Below are 25,078 nucleotides of genomic sequence, written 5' to 3' on the forward strand. Positions count from 1 at the left end.
GGGACAGATATCCACTGACTTAACTTCAGTTGAGCTGCTGGCATTTCCCCTGAAGCAGTGAAACATTGGCTCAAGGACATTAAAAAAAACCCTGAAAAGGAAGTTCAAAAACAAAATTCATAGCCCCAAAGCTTTAACTTCAGACAGGAATCTCATTAATCACAGTGGGCTTGGATACAATTGTTATTAACACCATCAAACTTACAATAAATTAGCCAGCAAGTAAAAAGTTAGCAGGCCTTCTTAAAAAAATTATATAAAAGATTTTGTGTAACATTCTTTTCTTCTAATATTTCCCCATCTCTAATACAGCTTAAAATTCAATCTGATGTAATAAGGCAGTTATTAGAATTTAATAAAGCTACTAACCCTTTAAGGCAAAAATATATTCCTAAGACTGTAGTCCATTGAGATTAGATTGGTTAAAGATGTTATGTCAGTACAGACTATTCCAGATATAACTTCATAATTCACAATAAACCATCCTATATTATAAACAATTTCCTCCTTACTCCCCCCCATCAAGAAATATTTGCAACGGGGGAGGGGAATTCAGTTTTCTGAGTTGAACAATGCACAAATTCTTTCACAGAGCTGCAAAACTTTTATGAGTGATAGCTAACTTCAGATAAAACTTCCTCTTTACTATAGGCAAACGTGGAAGGTTCCAGTTTCTTAAATTACAGTACTGCAGAATATTAACAATTTTCAAACATTTTCCTTTCTTTAAACAATTCATTCATAATCTAGCAACATATGGATTGGAAGAGAATTTGCATTCCTGACAGCATATCTGTATATCATAAATAACATTATGAATTTGAAACTTGAAACAAAACCCATTACCAGTCAGGCGACCTCAATTCAGTTGAATGCATTTCTAGATTACCTTACATAGAAAATTGCATATGGCTTTAATATAATAGAATGAATTTAGGTAGAACTTGTTTCCTTTTACCAAGTTTCACAATACATGCTTATGCACTTAATTTTTCATGAACAGTACTAGGAAATACATACACAGCTTTACCAATTTAGTTCCATAATTGTTATTATGTTAGCTCAAAGTATGTTGGGCTAAGTGTTATAAGCCATTGCTGTTAAGATTCCAGGTAGAGGACTGTTTTTTGAGTTTTTTTTTTTGGGGGGGGGGGGTTTCCAGCAAAAAGCCCTAAGGAGTTTGATCTGCTGCTGGCATAGCTGACACATCTCAAGTCTTTCAGTTTTCACAAACAGAGTTAATGAAAGGAGATAATGAAATATGTCCAGTACACTTCCCAGATTTATTGTGAATAAAATGCTTTACAAACCTTAAAGTGCTATATAAATGTCAGCTATTATTACTATGGCAAAAAAAGATAATTTAAAATGATTTAGGCTAAAGATAAATGCTTTGAAAATCTATGATTTCAGACATGAGAGCATTTTCTCCATCAGTGAAGACCACAAGTCCTCCACACTTCAATAGAGCATCTTTTGGAGTTGCTGGGGCTGAGCAAGCCCTAAGATTACTGGGTCTGTGCCACCATTGCTAATATCAAGATTGAAAAATTAATCATAATCAGTTTCTAAAGAAAAACATCTACGTATTTGTTTGCTTTTTCTGATTTAATATTTATGTAATGAAAAACCTTTACAAGAGGGCAATCATAATAAAAGATGATATGGCCCCCTTTTTTCAGAGCTGAGAAATTATAGCCTTTCAAAGATTTCATACCTAAAGGAAGGAAACAACCATCTGTTGAGTGCCGACTTTGTGCCAGGCACTTTGGTAAATGCTTTACAAATACTATCTAATTTGATCTTCACAACAACAACTCTGTTCTTCCTGATGATGGTGAGTCTTCCCTGTGGGACAAAGAGCAAGCTCCCATTCAGGCCAATGGATTAGCTAGGTTTCTGGGCAGGCAGGTGCTGTTATGATCCCCATTTTACAGTTGAGGTAATTGAGGCAGAGGTTAAGTGACTTACTCAGGGTCATATGGCTAATAAAGGGTCTGAGGCAGGCTCTGAACTCAGGAGTGGTAGAATGCTTAATATTTGTCTTTAAGTAAGTGAAGGGCTATTAGGGGAAGAAGCTTTACACTTGTTCTGCTTGACCCCAGAAGAAAGAACGAGGAGCAATGAGTGAAAAATGTCAAGATAAATCAACAAGTATTTATTAAATGCCTAGTATGTGCCAGGCTATTTGCTTTGCAAAGAGGCAAATTTAGCATGAGGTTATGAAAAACTTACTAATCCAGATGTAGAATGGGGTGACTCTGGAGGCATTGCATTTCTCTTCACTAAACATCACCACATAAAGGCTAAATGTCCACTTACAGAAGATACTGAAGTGAGCATTGCAAAACCAGGACTCATAGATGAACCACAACTAGGCACTTATGCAATATTGTCTCAGGAGATTAAGACACTTTCACCTAAAAATCAAAAATTAAAGGCCTATAGAGATAAAAAAAAAAACTTAACCAAATCTATTACTGTATTTTGTTTCAACCTAAACAATCTGGCCTGTTTATTGATATTTCCATCTTGATAGAATTACACCCTTCTATTTCAAGGTGGCTGGATCAGTTACAGTGTTAGCCAGTAAGGAATAGCTTGAGTATTGACCAAGATGTACCAATCTTTTCTATCTCCCTCAGGGCCCAGCAGGACATTGCATATAATGATTGCTTAACAAATGTTTGTTAAGTGAATGAGTAACTTTGGGGTTAAAGTAGTTCAGTAGGTATATGCTGGGCTTGAATACACTTTCTTGAATTTCTCCATAGTAGTGGTAGTAGTGAAGACCTTTGGCACCAAGATCTGTGGATTAGAGTGCTAGGCCTGGAGTCAAAAGACTCGACTTCAGATAAGGTCTCAAACTCTTAGATTAGATACATAAGATTCCTAGCTGTGTGCCCTGACCCGGGGCAAGTTACTCAACGTGTTTGCCTCAGTTTCCCCATCTGTAAAATGGGGGTAATAGTAGCACCTCCCAACCAGGGGTTGTTGTGAGGATCGAATTAAATAAATATGCACAGTGCCTGGCATAAAGTACACGTTTTATATAAACGTTAGCTATTATTATGTTTGACAAGCTGTCCTTTTGTATCCCAATAATCATTCTTCAGGGTACCTTTGTAGTTTGTCATAAACCCGTTTTTAAAATGTTTGAAAGTCAAATCCCTCGTTTGCAATTAATGCTGAAGCTTAGAACTCCCCACACACCCCCCATACATTTTTCCGGGAACTACTGACCTCTGCTCAGCAGGAGGCCATGGGGGGTCGGGGGGGTGGGTGGGCAGGAAGGGAACAGCAGCCAGTGGATTCGGCTTTTAGAGGGGAGAACCACGCCACTCGAAGCAGGAGCGGAGGGTGCAGGGTTCTCGGGGGACCCCGCATGAGGGGAGCAGCTCACTTGGACACCTGGCGTGGGGTGATTCAGGGTGGGGGCGGGGAGGAGGAAGGGGAGCAGCACAGCTGCAGCAGCTCTCTAAGGACGCCCTTGAGGGAAGACAAACGGAACAACAGAGGGGCGGGACAGCGGGCCATCTAGCAGGTCGCTAATTGGGGAGCGGACTACGCCGCGGTCGGCCAATGGGTGGGGACCCACTGATTCAGCCAATCCCGAGGAGCCCAGAGGCTCTCGCCCCGCCCCCTTTTCCTCCTCTCCTCTGGGCGGGGAAACTGGCATTCCTTAGCAACCTTCAAAGTGGGTTTGGCGGTGCTTTACGGCCCCCTCCCCTCATCCACCAAAAGAGGGGAGGGAAAGGGGTGTGCAGCATACGTGAAACCAATCAGTGGCTCGCTCCTGCCCCCTGGAGCTCGTCACCCGGGAGACGGAGCGGGGGGAGGGAGAAGGGAGGGTGCCGTAAAACGCGGGCGGCGCTGTGGTGAGGCGCTACTGTTGGGGTTGGTGGAGTGGAGCTTTCTGCCCGTCGGGGCCGGGTCGGCTGGGTTGTCGTCGGGGTAGAGCCGACGCGGCAGCGGCGGCAGAGCTATGGCGGGGGCGCTGGTGCGCAAAGCGGCCGACTATGTCCGGAGCAAGGACTTCCGGGACTATTTGATGAGGTGACAACAGAGGGTCCGCGGGAGGGGGAGAGGAAGCCACCGGTCCCCTCCTCGCCGCGGTCCGTCGCGGGCGGCCGCCCCGGCGTGAGACCTGCGCGGCGGCTGCACCTGCCCGGGCTCGGTTCCGCTAGGGCTGACTGTCGGGAGGCGAGGGGCAGCCCCCGCCAGCGTTAGTCGAGCGTTTTCCTCTGGTCCCAGCCCGGCGCCGTGAGGTTTGCAGTTGGGGTCCAGCATTCTCGCCCTCGCTGATTTGTTTTATAGATGACGAAACTGAGGCTCAGAGGCTCCAGCCGCCCTGGACCGCCGTGGCTAGAAGGGTCAGTCAGAGCCAGGACTCGAGCTCCGGCACGGCTTCCCCTGGCCGGCGGGTGGGGGGGCGCGGGGGCGGAGGCGCGCACTCTCCCGCTGTGCTGGCGGAGGGGGTGGGGCGCCTTTCCCTGCGGGGGTATTTCTGGGCTGTGTCTTGGGGCGAGCCCCGGGGCCTGGCTCGGATCCCCTTTTCCAGCTGTCGAAGCGGCTGCCGCTTGGATAATAGGGTCATGTATTTAGAGCTGGAATGGACTCCAGAGGCTATGAATCCAACCCTCTTGTTTTACATACGAGGAAACTGAGGCACTGAGGGCGTAAGTGACTTACCCGGTCTCACACCACCAAATGTGCATCGAGGGGTTAAGTGACTTATCTTGGGAAACACCACTAGTAAGAGCCGGAGGGAGGATTTGATCCTGGATATCGCCCTGGAAATCACTTGAACCCATGAATCCAACATGATCGTTTTACAGAAAAGGAAACTGAGGCATCGAGCGGTTAAGTGTTCGAGTGTGATTTGATCCTGGATAGACCAGAAAGTAGTATAGCCCAGTATAGAAAGTACTTTAGAAAGCTTGAGTCCAATCAGCTCATTTTACAGAAAAGGAAACTGAGGCACAGAAAGGTTAAGTGACGTGTCCTTAGTCACACCATTACTACATGTTTGAAGCGGGATTTGATCCTGGAAAGTACTTTAGGGGCCATGAATACAACCTGCTCATTTTACACAAAAGGAAACTGAGGTATGGATAGGGTTAAGTGACTTGCACCGACCCACAACAGCTAGAGTGTGAGGCAGGATTTGAACCCAGTTCTTACAGACCCAAGTCCCAGTGCACTCTTCTTCTAACATCCGATGAGTGTCAAGAGTGATTGTCCCAGCTTGGGGAAGGAGAAGGGTGAAGATCCGGGTGCTAATTGTTCATTTTAAAGTTGCTAAATCAATCCTCCTCTTCTCCCCTCCCCCTCCCCAGACTGAAAGAATCCGGGCTGGGGCAGATCAGGTCATGGTCTTAGTTGTGGCTGGTTAGCTCTGGGCCTTTGACTGAACAACTTTGCAGGCAGTTTAGGGGCCAGGGGCAAGGGTTATTGATGTCTTGTAGGTCCTTATTAGAGAGGAATTGCATGGCCTTCTGGAAGTCTGCCCAGCCTACCACCATGCCTCATAACTAAAGTGGCTTTGAACCTGTTTATTTTTTAGAATTTGGGAAAGAAAACTTGTATGTCCTGGACTTAAGGCCATGTTGTCCTAAGCTTTATTTTTGCTAGGAAGAGCGCTTATTGGGGGAAAAAAAATTAAGATGTACATTTACATTTATGAGTGCTTGTTAACTGATTTGCAATTTACTTGTAATAATAGGTTATATTTTGTATATCTTACCATGTTGGCCTTACAACAGACCTGTGAAATAGGTAGTAGGAATTGTTCTCTGCCCATTTTACAACTGAGGTCCTGAAATGTAAATTAACTCAATACTAGGTTACTGGCTTGTTATGAACCAGGATTGGAAGCCCAATACTTTTAGGGTTGTGGTGGACTCCTATTTGAGGACTTTCCTGATCTCTCTTCCAGGAGTGGGTAGTATTTTCCTTTCCATCTTACTTTGTATTCATTTTGTATATACTTTGCATTTACTTTTTGGTGTACCAGTTGTATCTCAGTAGAAGTCCTGCTTTTTGTTGTTGTTGGGGGTGGGGGGAGAGGTCTTTTTATACCTGAAGCCTCACACACCATAGATGCTTATGGAATACTTACTGGATTGAATTTGTACTTTGGGAGGTTATGTTTCCCATCCTGAACAACCAGGCCTCCAGCTCTAGGGAGGTGGTTGGAGGCTGTCCATGGAGATGGAAGGAACCTTAATCTGAGAGTTTACTAGCACTGGCCAGCTGCCTATTATACATTCTTCATTCACCTGGCATACAGGTGACTACATCAAGATATATGGCTGGTCTTTTTAGTACTATAAAATGTCACAAGAAAAGTCACCATCTTTTGACCTTGTTTTTGACCTCAACCTCCTTTTCCTTCCACTCTCAGCTCCCAGCTGATTAGGGATTTGAGAGCTGCAGGCAAATACACCAACTTGTCCCTTCTAGTAAAATAAGACTAAATGTGGTGATTGTTTTACAAGTCTACTCTTTATTTAATAGAAGAACTTTACATTAAAATGGTGGAGCTTTATTTTATGTTAAATAACTAAATGGTCTTTATACTATAGACTGAGCATTTGTCTGTGGTGTGATTTAAGAGCTTTACACATCACTCTTAAACTCCTTTTCTCCTTCATTTACATGTTTTATTTTAAGTTATAGTGAAAGGACACTCAAGGTGAAAAGCTCCTTTTGACCTGGTCTGTTTTCAGCACCCATTTAACTTTGATTTGTAAGCTTTTCCTTTATAGCATATCTAGCACAACTAATTTTGAAATTAGTACTTCAAAAGATATGTCATTTAGGAGCATAACTAATATATAGAAATTTGGCTGAAAAACTAAGTGAAAGCAGGCTCTCTTTAGTTAGCTGATTTTTAATACAAAAACATGCTAATTGGTGAGAGAACTTTAGAGAACTCTGCTTTGGCATTGATCTCGGCCTCAAGGGCATTTTGCAGATGTGATGTATTTGTACAATTCAGTAAACGTTAACTTTGTAATGCTGTATTTCACTGGAAAATACTATTAATATCAATTTGAAATACTAGCAGCTAAGAAACTTAATGCACTCTCTCTTGTGAAACAGTGAACTAGGGAACAAAAGCTATTGACTGTCAATACTTCCCTATCCTCAGATGAGAAGTAACAAAAGAAATCCAAAAATGATTTGGGTGGTGGGAGATTTTATTTTGTTTTAAATTTCAAAAAAAATCAGTAGACATTTTGGAAAAAGCAGCCTAAAGTAATGGAAGGAAGGAAGGAAGCAGTAAACAGACAGATGTCTGCTATTGAAATAACTTACAGACCTGAGTGCTACTTTAGCTGTTTACTACCATCGTTTTTTCTGCTAGTAAAATGAGGCCTAATTTATAATTTTATAGGCACTTATGAAGTATATTGAACAGGTGACATATAGCAAGTTTTTTTTTTTAATACTGGAAGAAGTTTGTTAAATAGATATCATTTAATTGAAAATATTTTCCATTCCTTTGTTGTTCAGTCGTGTCCACCAGTTTGTGACCCTTTTCTTGGCAAGGATACTGTTTGGGATTTTCTTGGCAAGGTTGCTTGGAGTGGTCTGCCGTTTTCTTCTCCCAGTCATTTTACAGATGAAGAAACTGAGGCAAACAGGGTTAGGTGAGTTGCTCAGGGTCACATAGCTAGTAAGTGTCTTGAGGCTTCATTTCAGCTCATTAAGATGAGTCTTCCTGACTCCATGACCAGCACTATCTACTATACCACCTAGCTGTCAGGTTTCTTTAGGATCTGCCTATTTCTACTACTAGCATTCTATTGAATGCTTTAACTAAAACTAATAACTTTAGAGCTGGAAGTTATCTTGGAGGTCATTTAGTCCATTTTCCCCTCATTTTTCATATGAGGAAATTGATACCTAGAGGGGGTAAGTGACTTGCCAATGGCATACAGATATCAAAGGAAATTTATCTTATTCTTAGATGAATTTTTTTCAAATAATTCACTTTTTGTAATATTTTCCCCATTTTTTTCCTAATAGATTTTCAGGAAGAGAGTTACTGTTGAAAATAATCATGTTGTTGTGAACGGAGAGGAAGATTTCTAGTTTTATAGTTTTTAGTAAGAAGAATGAGAAATCTGAATCTGAAATATAAAATTAATTGGTTTTAAAGTGTCAAACGTGTGTTGTAGAAACATACAGATGATGTGATGTCAAGAATGGAGATGTTTTCACAGAGTAATAGTTTAAGAATCGAAAAGAACCTCAATGGCTATCTAATCCAACCCATACCTGAAAAAAGAATTCCCTGAAAGTATCTCGAGGCCTTCCCATACTGGGGCAGCCAGACCTACAGTTAATTGAATAGTTTAGGGCTATCCACAGAGATGGAAGGAGTCTCAATCTTAGAATTTGCAAAAGGGACAGTTGCCATATGTCTATTTTTCATTCACTAGGCATATAGATAAATTTTTCAGGATACATAGCCTATTTATCCCCACAAAGTATCAAAAGAAAAGTCCTTAATTTTCTTCATATCTCGACAGAGTATGACTTCATTTTTGGCCCACCCTATGCTTGTGTGCCATCAGGGTGCTTCAGGATGACCAGAAAAGACTTAGCTGATTGGGGTTTCCCCACTTCTTTTTGTAGATCTATTTTTTTCTAATAGAAACTCACTCCTGAAAAGACTTCTCTTGTCTCACCAATCTTAACAGGACTGCCTTGACCCAATAGCTAGAACTCTAGATAGTTTTGAAGAGTACTTTGTGACTTTATGGGACTCTGTCTATGGGGTTTTCTTGGCAAAGATACTGGAATGGTTTGCCATTTCCTCTTCTAGTGGCAGACAGAGATTAAGTGACTTGCCGAAGGTCACACAACTAGAAAGTTTCTGAGGCTGGATTTAAACTCAGGTCTTCCTGATGCCAAGCCCAGCACTCTATCAGTTGTGCCACTCATCACCCTCCCTTGCAGATTCCCATCTTCTGGCTGTACTTTATCTTTATAAGACCAGGTATGCTACCTAAAAAGGGACAGAGAGCATACTCCCTCTGGAAGCTCTGCCAAATTAGTTGGCCTTGTAAAAGAAGGTTCTTGGAGAGGATGTTTCAGCTTTGTGGTTTCATTAGATCACAGCCCTGAGGATTTATTGCTCTGATGACTCCTCTAGTTTCTGCAAAACTCTGGCAAGTAAAACCTTCCTCGGGGGAGAAATGGTAGGATAAGCCTGGGGCCTTCATACCACTGGTAGTAGTACCCTATTCTGTGTCCAAGGCTGCTTCGGGGCTTATAGCATTAGGTACTTCTGCTGTCAACTTCTTTTGGTGGCCCATACTTTGAGAAACAGTACTGTAACTGAAACCTCTGTTGCTTTCTATGCTGTGATTTTGCTGTAACATTATTCATTTGGGTTTCTAAGACCCCTTCCAGCTGCTATTCCTATAATGACGATGAATTTCTTCCAGGTAGGTTATTGTGCCTGGCCTGATTTCATAGTAAGAAGAATCAGGTTTCCTTTAGATTTGATCAGCTGAGAAAAAGATCACAACATAAGCACAGTATCTTGGAGACAGACAATAAATGTTTGACTTGAGTAACATCAGACAATAATATCAGTGCTTTATGGGTATTCTCAATTGAGTCTAGGTACCACAAATGTTTTCATCTTCCATTTGCGGATTAAGAAACTTGAGGCTCAGCTAGGCTCTCCTATGATTTTTAGTGTTCTACAGGAATTTACATAACTAATCCCAGCCTGCACCAGAAAATTTTAAAAAGTGTATATTTTAAAAACAACATGATGTTTGTTAAATGGATACCTCTTTGGCCCCACAAGAACATCTATTCCCAGTCCTCTTTTTATGCTAGCTCTCTTGGGTTCAGTTACTTTTATGAAAAGAACTCCTAAATCTATATGTCCAGCCCTAATTTCTTTCCTCAGCTATGGTTCTGCAATATCATCTGCCTGTTGGAGATCTTGGCATCTCATTGACCCCACTGGTATCACAAACTCTAGAATTCATTGTTTTCCCCTCTTTCCTCCAAATGTCCTTATTTTGACAACATTACTATCCTTCTGGTTACTCAAGTTAACATCCTCTTTGCCCCTACCTCATTCTTACGTGCCTACTGTGTACCAGGCACTGTGCTAGGCACTGGGGATATAAATATAAAACAGACAATTTCTGCCCTCAAGAAGCTTACATTCTACTAGGGGGATTCAGCATATTTACAGATAAATAAACAAAGGGATGTGTGCCCTCCCTCTCTCTATATATGAATAAGGGCAAATCACTTGACCTTTTGGTTTCTTAGAAATGATAGTACTGGTACTACCTTCCAATATAGAATTGTTTCGGGTAAAGATCTAAAGAAAGGCCAGCTGCTGTTAATTTTCTGAATGTATGAGATATTAAGAGGTAGCTAGATGGCTTAGTGAATAGAGTGCTGGACCTGGAGTCTGAAAGACCTGAGTTCAGATCCAACCTCAGACACTTACTAGCTGTGTGACTCTGGGCAAGTCACTTAACCTCTGTTTGCCTTAATCTACTGGCAAAGGAAATGGCAAACTACTGCAGTATATTTGCCAAGAAAACCTCATGAACAGTATTGGCATGCTATGGTCCACAGGGTCACCAAGAGTGGGTTGTGACTGAAAAACAATGGCTCATGATGGACAGGGCTTTTAGGACACAGCATTTTTAGTTTCTTGAGTTTCTTAGGGTTCTATCCTTTATATTTTCTAACCCCCTCCTTTCCCCCCACTTTCTTCTAGCCCATGATTTTGAAGAGCCTAAATTAATTAGATTCATTCTGAGCTGCTCATCTGTTTGTCTGGTTTTTTTTTTCTACCTTTGAACATTCCTTTTCATACACTGCCTATACCTATTTAAGAGGGGAGAAAAGAACAGTCATTATTCCCTTTTCCTATTCTGTTTTTGGTTAAGAAATGAGAATGAGGAAATTGAGGTAGTTATTTCCATGGTTAAATTGCTCACATTCTGTGAGGTTAGTGATTTTAGATTTGTTTACTCACTTATTGTAAGTACCCTGGTTTTGGTACTTTGGAATTCCAACATAAAAATTTCAACCCTAGATATGCAATGAAGTTCCAGAGACAGGCTTTCTCTGGTGAGGCCCAAATCATGTGATAAGTACTTATAGATCAATTAATCCTTTGTGTCATATATCTATAAATAAATCTGAAATGAATGTAGTTGATGATTTCATCAGACACTCTCAAGTTAATGAGCTGTGCTAATTTTAGCTGCCAAGTTTCCACAATATCCTCAAGAACATATTGCTATGTTCTAGACTAGAGGTCAGGATAGAATGATGAGAGAACTAAGGGAGATTCTGAGACCTTTCTAATATCAGCAAGGCCAGTAAGGATTCAAAGGATGTACAATGTAGAGAGGTAACATAAAAGAGGCAGATAGTGAAAAGAAATGATCACCTTGTAATCAGAGGGTCCAGGTTTGAGTCCTGGCTTCAAAAATTACTAGTTGTGTGAATTTTTGTTGTTCAGTTGTATCTGACTCTTCATGACCCTGTTTGGGATTTTCTTGACAAAGATATTGGAGTGGTTTGCCATTTCCTTCTCCAACTCATTTTACAGATGAGGAAACTGAAGCAAACAGAGTTAAGTGACTTGCTCAGAGTCACACAGCTAGTAAGTGTCTGAGGCCAGATTTTTGAGTTCAGGAAGATGATCTTCGTGACTCCAGGCCTGGTATTCTCTCCACTTTGCCACCCAGCTGCCTCCAGCAAGGTGAATATAGACAAGTAATTTCATCTCTCTGAGCCAATTATTTGCAAACCATGTAGTATCATATAACTAAGCTACCTATTTTTGGCTTAAAGGAACAAAAATACAAAGACCATATACTTCCTTCACCTTTCCCTCATCATTTCTTCTGCCCCTTCCCTTATACAGATCCTATCTCTTGCAGTCTCATGCTTTACATTTTACCATGAAGAGCTGAGAATTTGAAACTTGTCTCTTTTTTTTTTTTTCCCCCGGCAATTGGGGTTAAGTGACTTGCCCAGGGTCACACAGCTAGTAAGTGTCAAGTGTTTGGTCTGAGGCCCGATTTGAGCTCAGGTCCTTCTGACTTCAGGGCCGGTGCTCTATCCACTGCACCACCTATCTGCCCCTTGAAACTTGTCTTTTGAAGCAGGATACAGAAGTTCAGATTCCCTTGGAATTGGAAGAAAAGGTGGGCTGGTCGTGAGATATTGATAGATTGCAATCTGGCTTATTGTGGGAACTTTCAAATTGCTGGGACCACAGATAAAATTCACTGTTGGAGAGCTGAAGCCTAACCAGAGTGAAAAATACTCCCTCCCTTCTAATATCTAATAAGTTATCAAATTTGTGTAGACTTTACTATTGCAGTGTCTCTTTGATCCATTTCTTTCTCTTTAGCCTCTCTGCTACCATCCCAGGCCAGGGCTTCTCGGCATCTGTCAGAATATTGAAAAAGCATCTTCACAAGTTTTCTTGTCTTTCCTCTCTTCTTGACTCCAAACCAGTCTTCATGCCACTGCCAAACTAGTCTTTTTTTAATGCACAGATTGGTCACGGCATGCCTTTTCTTAAAACTTTTCAGTGACCCTTGTTTGCAAGTAGAATTGTCATCACTCCTTAACCTGTTACTTAATGACCTCTACAGTCTGTCTCTACAACCACTTTTCCTGGCTATTTCATACTTCTACCATATACTCTATGCTCCAGCCAAATTGTTCTTCTCACCATTCCCTCATATGTGCACTTTCCCATTTACTCATGTTGTTTTCTCCTCACTCTTCTTCCTCTTCCCCTGCTCTGTGTTCCAGGCAGCTCGCTGAGACTGTAAGTTACATAACAGTTGATGATCTGCATTGGCGAAGGGAGTTTCCTACAATAAATGAAACCACATGTCTGGACCAAAACAAAACTCAGTCTCTTAACCTGGGGAAAATTGAATAATGAATACTTACATAACAGGACTCTCTATTATCTTGTGATTTGAAGGCTTTGTATATTTCATTCTCCTTTTTGACTTTTCATTAGCATTTCTACAACATTTATGCTATACTTTGTATTTTACTTCTTAACAAGTGATTATAATATGAATAAATTCATAATTATTGGAAAAAAAGACTTACAGATTTTGATTTTTAGAAAAATTCGTGTTACCTAATTTTCTGTTCAAACACAGGAGAGGTGGGCATATGTGTGCATGTGTGTACTTATGTGACTCTGCGTGGGTATGGGTGTGGTCAGAATCAGGATATCTTAGCTGGAAAAAACCTTAGGTTACACACACACACATATCTACACCCCTAATTTCACAGAGGGGAGGGAAATGTAGTCTGAAGACTCCAAAAGTGGTTTCAGTCCAAAGTTACACTGCTAATTAGTAGCAGGAATAGCAATTAGTAGAACCCAAGTGTCCAGACCTAGTGTAATGTTCTTTCCACTATATCATGTTGCCTTTCTCTAGAAATAAGTCCCTGATACAGCAGCAAGTATTAGTGACTTCTAGCAGTGACAATGTCTAGAAGATAAACATAGTCACTTACTAGGTCCAAAAAAAGAGATTTTTTTACTTCCTTCCTGGGATCTCAGGGTAGATTAAGCGGGCAGTATACTATCTTCTGAGTTGAGTAAGTGGCCTGGAACTCTCCATACTGAGATGATATACAATCATAAGAGTTAAAACGATGTTTTTGTACTGTTGTAATTATCACAATACACAGATTACACTGTTTTCTAGAAACTGAGAGTGTTTTAGTTCTCTTTGAGAGAGAAAAATTAGAGTCTAAGAGAGAAAAAATTTGGAGGCACTTCTCTAAAATGATTCATGTACAGATATTAAATAATCATGACAAATAAACACAATTTTAATTCTTCATATTGACCCTATACAATATGCTTGCATACTTATCACTTGCCATTTTTCACACAGTGATTCTGATCTTTGCTGTGAGTCACTTTCTCTTCCCCAGTTGATTATTAAGGATTAGCAGAATAGTAGTGGTACAAAAGGAATGTATTCAAATTTTCCAGATTTCCTACCTACTTGCAAACATTTTTGTTTTGATGTTTTTATTTAAATGACTCAAGGTCACATGTGTTTGTATAGTAATTTTCATACATATACTTATATGCATCAGTCAGTATATTCTCCCCCTCCTCTAAATTTGCTTATTTATATATGTGCTGTATCCTACCACCACCCCCCCAAAAGTAGAATATAAGCTAATTGAGGTTAGAGACTGTTTCACTCTTGTTTTAAAGTCCACCGTTCCTGGCATATAATTTTGAAGCCTAGACAGTGTTTTGTACATGGCAAATGCTTAGCAAGTATTTGTTAAATTTTATTGTATTTATATAGCTCTTTGAAAACTATTGCAATTTTCAAAGCTCGTGTATGTGTAAATATACATGTATGTATAATTCACATTAACTTGATATTTGCAACAACCCTTTAAGATTGGTAGGACAAATATTAGTCTCTTCATAGCTTAAAATTAAAGTCTCTAGTTCAAAGTCAAACAGCCTATTTGTGGCAAAATAGAGACTGGTGCCCAAGTTTTCAGATCCTGAGTCCAGGGAACCCTGATTTATAAGAACAGGGTGGGCTTCTTTACTGTGCTTTTTTTTTTTTTTAATTTATTTTTTTGTTTTCGACATTTACTTCCACAAGATTTTGAGTTCCAAATTTTCACCCCATCTTGCCCCTCCCCCCACCCCAAGATGGCATGCATTCTAAATAACCCTGCCCCTAGTCTGCCTTCCCTTCTATCTCTCTTCCCCTTCTCTTATCCCCTTTCCCTTCAATTTTCCTGTAGGGCAGGATGGATTTCTGTACCCCATTTCCTGTATTTCTTATTTCCCAGTTGCATATGAAAACATTTTTTTTAAACATGTGTTTTTAAAATTTTGGGTTCCAAATTTTCTCCCTTCCTCCCTCCCCACCCACCCTCATTGAAAGGCAAGCAGCTAAATATAGGTTATATATGTGCAATTATGCAAAACACTTCCATAGTAGGCATGCTGTGAAAAACTAACTCTATTTCCCTTAATCCTATCCCGCCCACCCATTTATTCTATTCTTTCTTTTGACCCCTTCCCTCCTCAGAAGTATTTGCTTCTGATTACTCCCTTTCCCAATCTGCCCTCCTTTCTATCATTCCCCTACTCTCTTGTCCCCTTCCCCCCCCATTTTCCTGTAGGGTAAGACAGATTTCCACACCCAATTGAGTGTGTATGTTATTCCCTCCTTAAGTCAAATCCCATGAGAATAAGATTCACTCATTCCCTCTCACCTTCCGTTTCCCATCCACTGTAAGAGCCTTTTCTGTTTTGTTTTGTTTTTTTTGTGGGATAATTTACCCCATCTACCTCTCCCTTTCTCCTCCTAGTATATTCCTCTCTCAGCCCTTAATTTTATTCTCCAGATATGACCCCTTCATTTTTAACTCACCCTGTGCCCTCTATTTATCTATCTATATCTATATATACATACATATAATTTTTTCCCCTCCAACTACCCTAATACTAACAAAGGTCTCATGAGTTACAAATATCATCTTTCCATGCAGGAATGTAAACAGTTCAACCTTAATAAGTCTCTTACGATTTTCTCTTTCCTGTTTACCTCTTCATGTTGCACTCGAGTCTTGTATTTGAAAATCAAATTTTCTATTCAACTCTGGTCTTTTCATCAAGAATGCTTGAAAGTCCTCTATTTCACTGAATGACCATTTTTTCCCCTGCAGGATTATACTCAGTTTTGCTGGGTAGGTGATTCTTGGTTGTAATCCTATCTCCTTTGCTTTCCGGAATATTATATTCCATGCCCTGCGGTCCCTTAATGTAGAAGCAGCTAGATCTTGTGTTATCCTGATTGTGTTTCCACAATACTTGAATTGTTTCTTTCTGGCTGCTTGTAATATTTTCTCCTTGACCTGGGAACTCTGGAATTTGGCTACAATATTCCTAGGAGTTTTCCTTTGGGGATCTCTTTCAGGAGGAGATCGGTGGATTCTTTCAATTTCTATTTTGCCCTTTGGTTCTAAAATATCAGGACAGTTTTCCTTGATAATTTCTTGAAAGATGATGTCTAGACTCTTTTTTTGATCATGGCTTTCAGATAGTCCAATAATTTTTAAATTCTCTCCTGGATTTATTTTCCAGGTCAGTTGTTTTTACAATGAGATATTTCACATTGTTTTCTAATTTTTCATTCTTTTGGATTTGTTTTACAGTGTCTTGATTTCTCATAAAGTCACTAGCTTCCAATTGCTCTATTCTAATTTTTAAGGAAGTATTTTCTTCAGTAATCTTTTGGACTTCCTTTTCCATTTGGCCAATTTTGCTTTTTAGGGCATTCTTCTCCCCATTGGCTTTTTGGACCTCTTTTGCCATTTGGGTTAGGCTATTTTTTAAGGTGTTGTTTTCTTCAGTATTTTTTTGGGTCTCCTTTAGCAAGCTGGTGATTTGTTTTTCATGATTTTCTTGCATCACTCTCAGTTTTTCCTCTACTTCTCTTACTTGCTTCTCAAAATCCCTTCTGAGCCCTTCCAAGGCCTGGGACTGATTCATATTTTTCTTGGAGGCTTTGGATGAAGGAGCTTTGGCTTTGTTGTCTTCTTCTGGTTGTATGTTTTGATCTTCTTTGTCACCAAAGTAAGACAATATAGTCTGACTCTTTTGGCGCTGCTTATTCATGATCCCGGCCAATTACTTGAGTTTTAAACTCTTTGTTAAGCTAAAAGTCTGCTTCCAATGTGAAAGAGTGTACTGTCCCAAGCTTCGGGGGTTTGTACAGCTGTTTTCAGAGATACTTCTAGGGACCTGAAAATTTTCAGTTCTTCCAAGGTGGTATGATAAGGGGCGAGGTGTTTCCTCTTCATCACCACTACAAGCTCCACCACACCAGCATTCTCCTCGCCCCAGGACTGCCCCTCAGAACTGTGACCCAGATTCAGGCACAGGCAAAGTAAGAGATTCCTGCCTCAGCACTGGCAGAGAGATCCTTGCAATCCCCCTGTGATCAGCCACTTGATTCCCCCTCAGTCTGTGGGCCGGGAGCTCAGGAAACAGTCGCTGCCCCAGGCCACACTCGAGACTTGCAGCTAAGACCTAGCTCCTCTCTCACTGCAGTCACAGACTTTTCCCACTGACCTTCCACGTTGTTTTTGGCGTTCGGGGGTGGAGAAGTCTGGAAACCACCACAGCTGCCCGTGATTCAGTTCTCTGAGGCCTGCTCCAGGGTTGCTGGGGCCTGTGTGCCCACACCTAACTGAGCTCCTCTCCCCGCCTGGCGCGATATACCTTTCCAGTCAACCATGCAGGCTGTCTTTGGCTGGAAATTTATTTCACTCTGCCTTTTTGTGGGTTCTGCTGCTTTAGAATTTGTTTAGAGTCATTTTTTTAGGAATTTGGAGGGCTTTGGGAGAGAGCTCAAGACAGTCACTGCTTTCCCTCTGCCATCTTGGTTCTGCCCCCTTTACTGTGCTTCTTAAAGTTGGAGTTAGTTCTTAAAGTTCTTAAAGGTTGCAAATTTGAAGTTACAAAAATTCTGCTTCAGAGCAAGTGCAAACTTATTAGCATGTTATTCTGCAGCTGAAGGGATTGATGACAGTAGCCCCAACGAGGGAGTTGAGCCAGGATGGTCCGCCACTGTAATACACTTGTCAGTGTCTGTATAAAAGCATGCTTTCCATGTAGCTATGAAATATGCAGCTTATCTTCCCCCCAACACCTTCCCCCCTGCCCTATATTTTATAGCTATGTGGAAGGAAAGCATGATTTTAGATCTTGAACAAGGATATTTGAATTGTTGTATTATAATTGTTAACTGTTCTGGCTAGACGGGCAGCTAGGTGGTACAGTGGACAGTACCAGGCCTAGACTCATCTTTGTGAGTTCAAGTCGAGCCTTAGACACTTAACTGGCTGTGTGACCCTGGACAAGTCACTGAACCCTGTTTGCCTCAGTTTCCTCATCTGTAAAATAGTCTGGAGAAGGAAATGCCAAATCACTCTAGTATCTTTGCCAAGAAAACCCCAAATCAACAAGAAGCAGCTCTGGTTAGATCACGTTATGGGATCTTATACTCTGACTGCCTCCATCTCACCTGCAGGAGAGCATGCTACATTTGAATTTGTTGGGAAACAGAATTTTTGTCATTTCAGTTCATTCTGTCTCCCTAAATTGCGTGGCTCACCTACTGTTCTGGTACCCTGGCATCCAGAATGGCTAGTGGAACAACCGCCAACTGTGGAATTACTGGATGAGGATTCAAATCCTAGTTTTGTCTTTTGCTGGATGACTTGGGCAAGTCACTTCTTCACTTTCCTGGGCCTCAGTTCCTTCATGTGTAAAATAAAGGAGCTTTCCTGGATGACCTTTCCCTTCTAGCTCTATGGTCATCTGAAAATATGAACCCTGTTTGAAATGTGCTTTTAAATGCTACCAATGCAGTCAATGAACATGTTTCGTGTGAGAATTTATAACTATTGATATCTAATACTTCTGATAAACAAAAGTTAAAATTGAATGGGTTGGGAACACATTACTGAGAATATTCTCTAAGTATCAATTTCATTTTACTTGTTTTTTATGTCTTTGCTGTAACCACAGAAATGTTGGGGTGGGGGGAAGATATAGAATTGCAACAAGCAGTTACTATAAAAATAGAAATCAGTTTAGTGTAAAATTTAAAATTTTCCCTCAATGCTGAGCTTTGGGTATTTCCATCATCTTGGTCATCTTGTTACTAAATTAGCTGGCATTAGGTTGATTTGTCACTATAGAACACTGAAATGCAATTAGTATGATTATAAGACTATCAGAATCTACTTTTATGGGATAGCTTTTCATAGTAAGCATTCCGCATATATAAAATAGTAATATTTTAACAGTTGCTACCTCTAGGTAATATCAATAAGACCTTTTTAAAGCACCTTCCAAAAAAGTAAAAGAATGCTTGACATATTTAAAGCCAAATGACTTAGAACAATGGTACTGATCCATCTGTGAGGTTAGAATTAACTCATAACTCCAGTATTTTTCATGAAAGCAACTGACTTTGGTTTTGGTTTTTTTTTTTTTCCATGTTTCCCTCTTTGAACCTCGATGGCCACTCATAAAATAGTACGGTAAGAAACCTGTTTGTACTTCATTTCAGGGACTTACAGATTTACTTCATTTTCAAAGTTATGGACACCTGACCTGACTCCCTTTGCCTGAGATATCATATCTAACCACCTTGACTGGTGAGTTATGGATTAAATATGCCCCCAGTTTTACCTCTCTTCTTTTTTATTCCATTCTGTCCTGACTTCTAAGGAGAAGTGATTCTCATGGAGTAGCTTTTCCCCTACTCCTGTTTATGTACAGAGAGCTTACAGTAGTTTCCATTTTTACCAGTTAACTGAACTCCCCAACCAGGAAGGTCAGGCAAAAGTAGGAGGTACTTCTTTCTCCACAGAGGTGTTGCCATGACTATACTTGAGAACCATTATCCAAAACATTATGCCATATATTACGGCATCAACTCTTTTAACACAGATATCTGTTCCAGAGCTGTGATTACATAAGGTTTTTTTATCTTAAAATAATCTGTTTCTGTTCTGAAAAGCTAATCATAAAATTCCTTATTTTTCCAGAAAATCTGGTTACTGAATGTTTTTCTGACTGAGCATAGATCTTATATATCATAGGAAAAGAATTCAGATAACAGTATTTTGCTAGGAAGAAACCATGCCTAGTAAAACTAAAAGGTTAGATAATTTAGGGGTCCAGAAATAATCTCCATCCATCCATCTATCTAGTTTCACTGATTTAGGTAAAGTGTAGCTGTGGACTATTTACTGCTATTTCTCAGAATGGAAACATCTAGAGAGTGATTTGGAGTAGATATTAAACTGAAATAAGTTACAAAGTCACTTTGTGACATAAGTCACAAATAGAGCAATTTTAAAGCTAAGTGCCTTTTATTTTTAACATAGAAATTAAATTCTTTCACTGCCTTCTCCCCCCATTAAGTTATATGTGTGTGTATGTATGTGAATATGTTTATGCATATGTGCATAAATATAAAAAGTATTTGCAAAGTAGATTTCCAGAAATTAAACTTCAGGTGATCAGCCTTAGCCCCAAGAAAACTTACACACTGAGCAGTTTTGTAAAATAAATTGTAGAAGTCCTGTGTAGGTTTTTCCCCCATGCTCATCTGTAGATAAAAGATAATGCCAGCTGTTATTTGTCTACATTTATGTAATTTGGGACTGTAATTGTTTTATATAGTAAGAATAGACAGAGAACTTCAAATTAACAGTAAATTTTACAGACTTTTTTCCTCCATTGTGACTATTTTATCAACCATAAATCTTGGAAACATCAGCTTAAAAAAAATCTTGGGCCATCTCTGCCCCATGCCACCAGAACCCCCAGCACAGTGTAATGCTGCTATTTCCAAAGTCTTTGCCAGCCCCTAACTTGAGATATCCCTAGAGCCACATGCCACAGGCCTCTTTTGTCTTAGTAGCAGCCATCTGTGGCAAGAGGCAAATCAGCACCACACCCCCGGGAAGGCCAACAACGCTGGCAGCATCCGCCTAGGCAGGCTCACTAGGTCTTCCAGTATCCCTGAGTTCCTCAACAAAGTGGCCACTTGGAGAGTCAGTAAAGAATGTAGCAGAGGAAGAGAGATACAGCAGAAAAAAAGAGGAAAATAAAATAACCTGGGTTTAGGAAGGCGTGATAAAATGAGAGAGTTGGAAGAAAGAAAGACAAAAAAAGATGTGGGGGGAAAAGTGAGTTGGAAAAGGAGAAAGTCTGGGTAGATTGGTTGGAGGGCTGGGGAGGGGGATGGGAGGAGGAAAAGAAAAGATGATCAGAAGATTCTGCTCATGCAAATACGAAGAATTTTAGCAGTGAGTCTCACAAGACAGTAACATCCTGCCACACGAAGAGTCTGACCAGGTGACCTGTCAGACTCTCTTTTATGACAGGTTTCATGACAAATGGTTATTTTTAAACCAAATGTGTCTTTTCACAGATTGTTTTTACCATCATAAATAGTGGCCTTAAAATTAGTTTTTTAGATGTTTGGGTCTTTTTAGGGTTTTTTTTTCTTAAATTTGCAAGTATTGGTAAAATAGGATCAAAAATTATGCTAACTAAAAGTAAAATATACAGCATTACTTCGACCAAATCTCTAAAAAACTCCTAAAGAACTTTGTGTCATCAAGTTGAAAAAAAAAATCATTGGTTTAAATAGTAATAATTTAAAGAAATTATTTTTGTTATTTTAAACATAATTAAAAAAATTTTTTTTTGCATAGTTGACAACTGGAGGTAATGGAGGTAATACTTTTAAGTTCTTGGAATCTCATAGGAATATCACATGTCAGGGCTAGAAAATAATTAATTTTCTTGTTCAGGCTACTGCTGAAGAAAATATGTTCACTTTGGGCTCTACATTTAAGTAGTTATCAGGATAAATATGTGAGTGGAACCCCATAAACTCGGTTAAAGGGTTATGTTATATTTTTCTTCTCCTTTTTTTGGGGGGGGGGCTAAGCAATGGGGTTGAGTGACTTGCCCAGGGTCACTCAGCTAGTAAGTGTTATGTGTCTGAGGTCGGATTTGAACTCAGGTCCTCCTGACTTCAAGGCCTGTGCTCTATCCACTGTGCCATGCTGCCCCTATGTTAAATTTTTCTAAGAGATGAGTTAAGAGGTTGACAAATCTTCATTCCTTCCCAATTTTTAAATGGGATGTTTAAGGATGATTTAGTGGTGGTCTGCCTAAAGATTGGGTATGAGTTCACAAAGTTCCTTCTAGCTGTAGATTAAGAATATAAAAACTTAAAGCCCATATTTACCTACTTTAGCAACTAAATGTCTGAATTTTGAACATAATTGAAGTGCTGTAATGAATGCTAGTAATGAAGGGAAGACAGATGTAAAGAGAGACATTTTAATACTAATGTTACTTTTGAAAGTAGGAAATAATTTGACATTTCATAGTTTTAACTTGATTTTTGTTCATTGTTTTATAGCACTTTTGGGGTCCAGTAGCCAACTGGGGGCTCCCCATTGCAGCCTTCAATGATATGAAGAAATCTCCAGAGATCATTAGTGGCAGAATGACATTTGGTAAGAATGTGACATTTGAATAATTAGAAAATTGACATGCTTTTTTAAGGGTTTCCAGCCTGTTTTATACTATAGTGTATCAAGTTAGAAATTCAATTTGTTGCATGTTTCTTTTCTGCTCAGGAAGAAGCGGCTTCTGGTGTGTAAAAAGAGGAAAAAAAGAATATTTGCTAAAAATTTATCAGTCTTTTAAAATTTATTTTGAAATCTTTCAAACAAAGTATATGTTGCTATTTAGTTTACTTTGTAATATTTTGTAAGGTCTAACATTGCAATCATTATTAGAGTAGAAAATGGCACAGCAATGGTACTGACACAGGGGAAACATTTTACTCCAGTTTGAAACATTTTAATTACTTACCCACGGTCACACAACCATTAAGTGGAAGTTCTTGGTTCTGAAGACAACTTCAGTTTTCTTTCCACTATACCACACTAACCATTAACCCCATTTTCACAGAATTATAGCATTAGAACAGAAGTTCTGAACCTGGGGTCTGTGAACTTGGTTTTTTGAAATAGCTCGATAGCCTTATTTCAATATAATTGGTTTCCTTTGTGGTTTTGTATATTTTATATTTCTAAAAACATTATTCTGAGAAGGGGTCCATGACTGTCAGCGTAGGAAGGGAGTTTATTGTGTAGTTGTTTCAGACTCTCATTTGGTGTTTTCTTGGCAAAAATACTGGAATGGTTTGCCATTTCCTTCTCCAGCTCATTTTCCGGATGAAGAAACTGAGACAAACAAGCTTAAGTGACTTGCCCAGAGTCACACAGCTATCTGAGGCCAGATTTGAACTCAGGAAGATGAGTCTTCCTGACTCCAGTCCTGGCACTTTATCTTCTTTACCACATGAAGAACTCCTGCTTTGAATGTGGAGGGGCCATGAGTGTCCTCTAGTCTAACTTCATTTTATTGTTGAAGAAACCAAAACCCAGAGGGGCTGAGTGACTTGCCCAAGACCACGTAGCTCGTAAATACAGAATGTCAGCATAAGCTTCCAGACGTGAGCGTGTGTGTGTGTGTGTGTGTGTGTGTGTGTGTGTGTGTGTGTACACATACATACACACTATCTAAGAAAACCTTGATCTCCAAACATTTATAGTGATCATTAATAGGACTCATTGTGCTCACCACCAAATTTTTCTAAGTATTTTTGAGAAGTAAACTAGTCTGTTGGAAATAATGGTCTGCTTGTTTTCTGTAGGTAGTGACCTACCCATCACTGGAGCTATGTAAGCTGAGAGCTGATGACCCTTTTTGGGAGGTGCTCAGTGGGTTGCTCTCTGGTATCTCCCCAACTCACAGGTTCTCTTGTGCTGCTTTTTTGCACAGCCCTTTGTTGTTATTCTTTGACATTCATGAGATTCGCCTACAAGGTGCAGCCTCGGAACTGGCTCCTCTTTGCGTGCCACGCCACGAATGAAGTAGCCCAGCTCATCCAGGGAGGACGCCTTATCAATCACAAGTAAGTCATTGGTTTAGGAGGGAGAAGAAAGAATGTGAACCCTGAACCTCCTGCAGCAGGCATGGTTAGATGTTTGTCAGATGCAGTAGGGCCCTTAGCAGAGGCAGGAGACAGGGCCTACCCAAGTGCTGAGAGAGTTTCATTTAAAGTTTGGCAAACGATACAGCCAGCTTTTTTATGATGCATTAGCTTTGTAAAGTCATTTTTTCAAACAGCCCGGCCATCCTATATTTTTATAAAATTGGGAATTTTAATGAATACTGGTTTAGAAGTATCATTCTTGTTTGGGCCTGAAGTTCAGAGGATTGCCATGTGATCTTGATACTCACTGATTTTCTTTTTCTTTACAGGATGAGTAAAAAAGCTTCTGCTTAACAAAGGGAGGAGAGGTTGTACCTGCTCTGCAGGGACAGCATTTCCAGCAACAGCTGCTGAGACACAGATACCATCACACATGGTCTTGCTAAGGAAGACAACAGCATCTTTTCATTAGCCAGACTTATTTCTTTAGAAAGAGCTGAGAGTACCTAAAATAACTCTTTGCTGCCTTACAATTACTTAACATATTTTCTCTTTTTAAAGAGTAGTTCAAATTATGCAACTAATTTAATGGTCTCAATGATGGTTTTAATCTCAAACAGTATGTATATTAGCTCTTGGTCATGGAATTTATCTTATGAAAAACTGAAGAGAACAAAGCCTGTAACTTTGAGCACTTTGGTACACAGAATATTTGTTTTGTTCTATAATAGTAACAAGTCAACTAGTGGTAGTTGACAAAAAATTTATTTCCAATGAAGTAATTGTTTGAATCAGTTATCTGTGTACTTCCATGCAGTGTGTACGATCAAAATGCTGTAACTGAATTGCAATAAATCACTGAAATATTAAACTTCCTCTGAGGTTATTAACTTATTGATTTCTCTGTTCTCATTCTCCTTGAGTTTTTTGGAACATTCAGCACCATTGAATGGTATAGTACCTGAACTAAGTCTTGGGGGAAAATATTCAGAAAGGTAGGGATAAAGTAGTATATTTCAGAAATGGGAGACAGCCCATGTGCATGCTCAGAGGTGGGAGAAGGAAAGCCCAGGAAGATGGGCAGAATGGGCTCCATTTGTGCTAGAACAGAAGGTGCGTAAACAAAAAAAGCAAAAACAGCCCTTCCCCTTAAAGAGTACACATAAACAGACACCTAACAAAATATAGAACTGAGGAAATGGAAGGTAGTCCTAGACAAGACTCCTCCTTGAGGAGGAAGCCACACTTGATCTGACTTGCAAAGTCCCATTACTTCTCCTTCTATAACTTCTGTCTTTCTCTCTAGTCATGGTGCCGCCACTTATGTTCAGGCTCTCCTTACCTCTAACCTATACCATTGGGATTGCTTCCAGATAGTCTCTCCAGCCTCTCACCCATTTTTAATCTATCACACAGCTGTGAAAAAA

The 25,078-nt window shown here is 40.0% G+C and overlaps 1 protein-coding gene across 2 annotated transcripts; it reads left to right on the forward strand.

The window, feature by feature from the left end:
- Window positions 1-3,900: 3,900 nt before the first annotated feature.
- On the forward strand, window positions 3,901-24,526 carry MPC1 (mitochondrial pyruvate carrier 1). 2 transcript variants are annotated; one of them, XM_027843553.1, is made up of 5 exons: window positions 3,901-4,056; window positions 19,152-19,155; window positions 22,065-22,161; window positions 23,498-23,630; window positions 23,981-24,526. In XM_027843553.1, exons 1-5 carry the CDS (start codon window positions 3,986-3,988, stop codon window positions 24,003-24,005), a joined length of 330 nt encoding a protein of 109 aa, XP_027699354.1. In that variant the 5' UTR covers window positions 3,901-3,985; the 3' UTR covers window positions 24,006-24,526. The 2 variants fall into 2 exon arrangements, with proteins under 2 accessions (XP_027699354.1, XP_027699355.1); XM_027843554.1 differs by lacking the exons at window positions 3,901-4,056; window positions 19,152-19,155 and adding an exon at window positions 19,185-19,272.
- The last annotated feature ends 552 nt before the right edge of the window (window positions 24,527-25,078 follow it).

The sequence above is a fragment of the Vombatus ursinus genome, unplaced genomic scaffold, assembly GCF_900497805.2.
Source record: "Vombatus ursinus unplaced genomic scaffold, bare-nosed wombat genome assembly UNPS02014923.1, whole genome shotgun sequence".
In the NCBI taxonomy this organism is placed as follows: domain Eukaryota; kingdom Metazoa; phylum Chordata; class Mammalia; order Diprotodontia; family Vombatidae; genus Vombatus; species Vombatus ursinus.

Coding starts and splice junctions, on each gene's coding strand:
- MPC1 (XM_027843553.1), top strand. CDS start 3,986: ATGGCGGGGGCGCTGGTGCGCAAAGCGGCCGACTATGTCCGGAGCAAG. Junction 22,162..23,497: donor TAGTGGCAGAATGACATTTG/GTAAGAATGTGA, acceptor TTTTTTGCACAG/CCCTTTGTTGTTATTCTTTG. Junction 23,631..23,980: donor GGACGCCTTATCAATCACAA/GTAAGTCATTGG, acceptor TTTTCTTTACAG/GATGAGTAAAAAAGCTTCTG.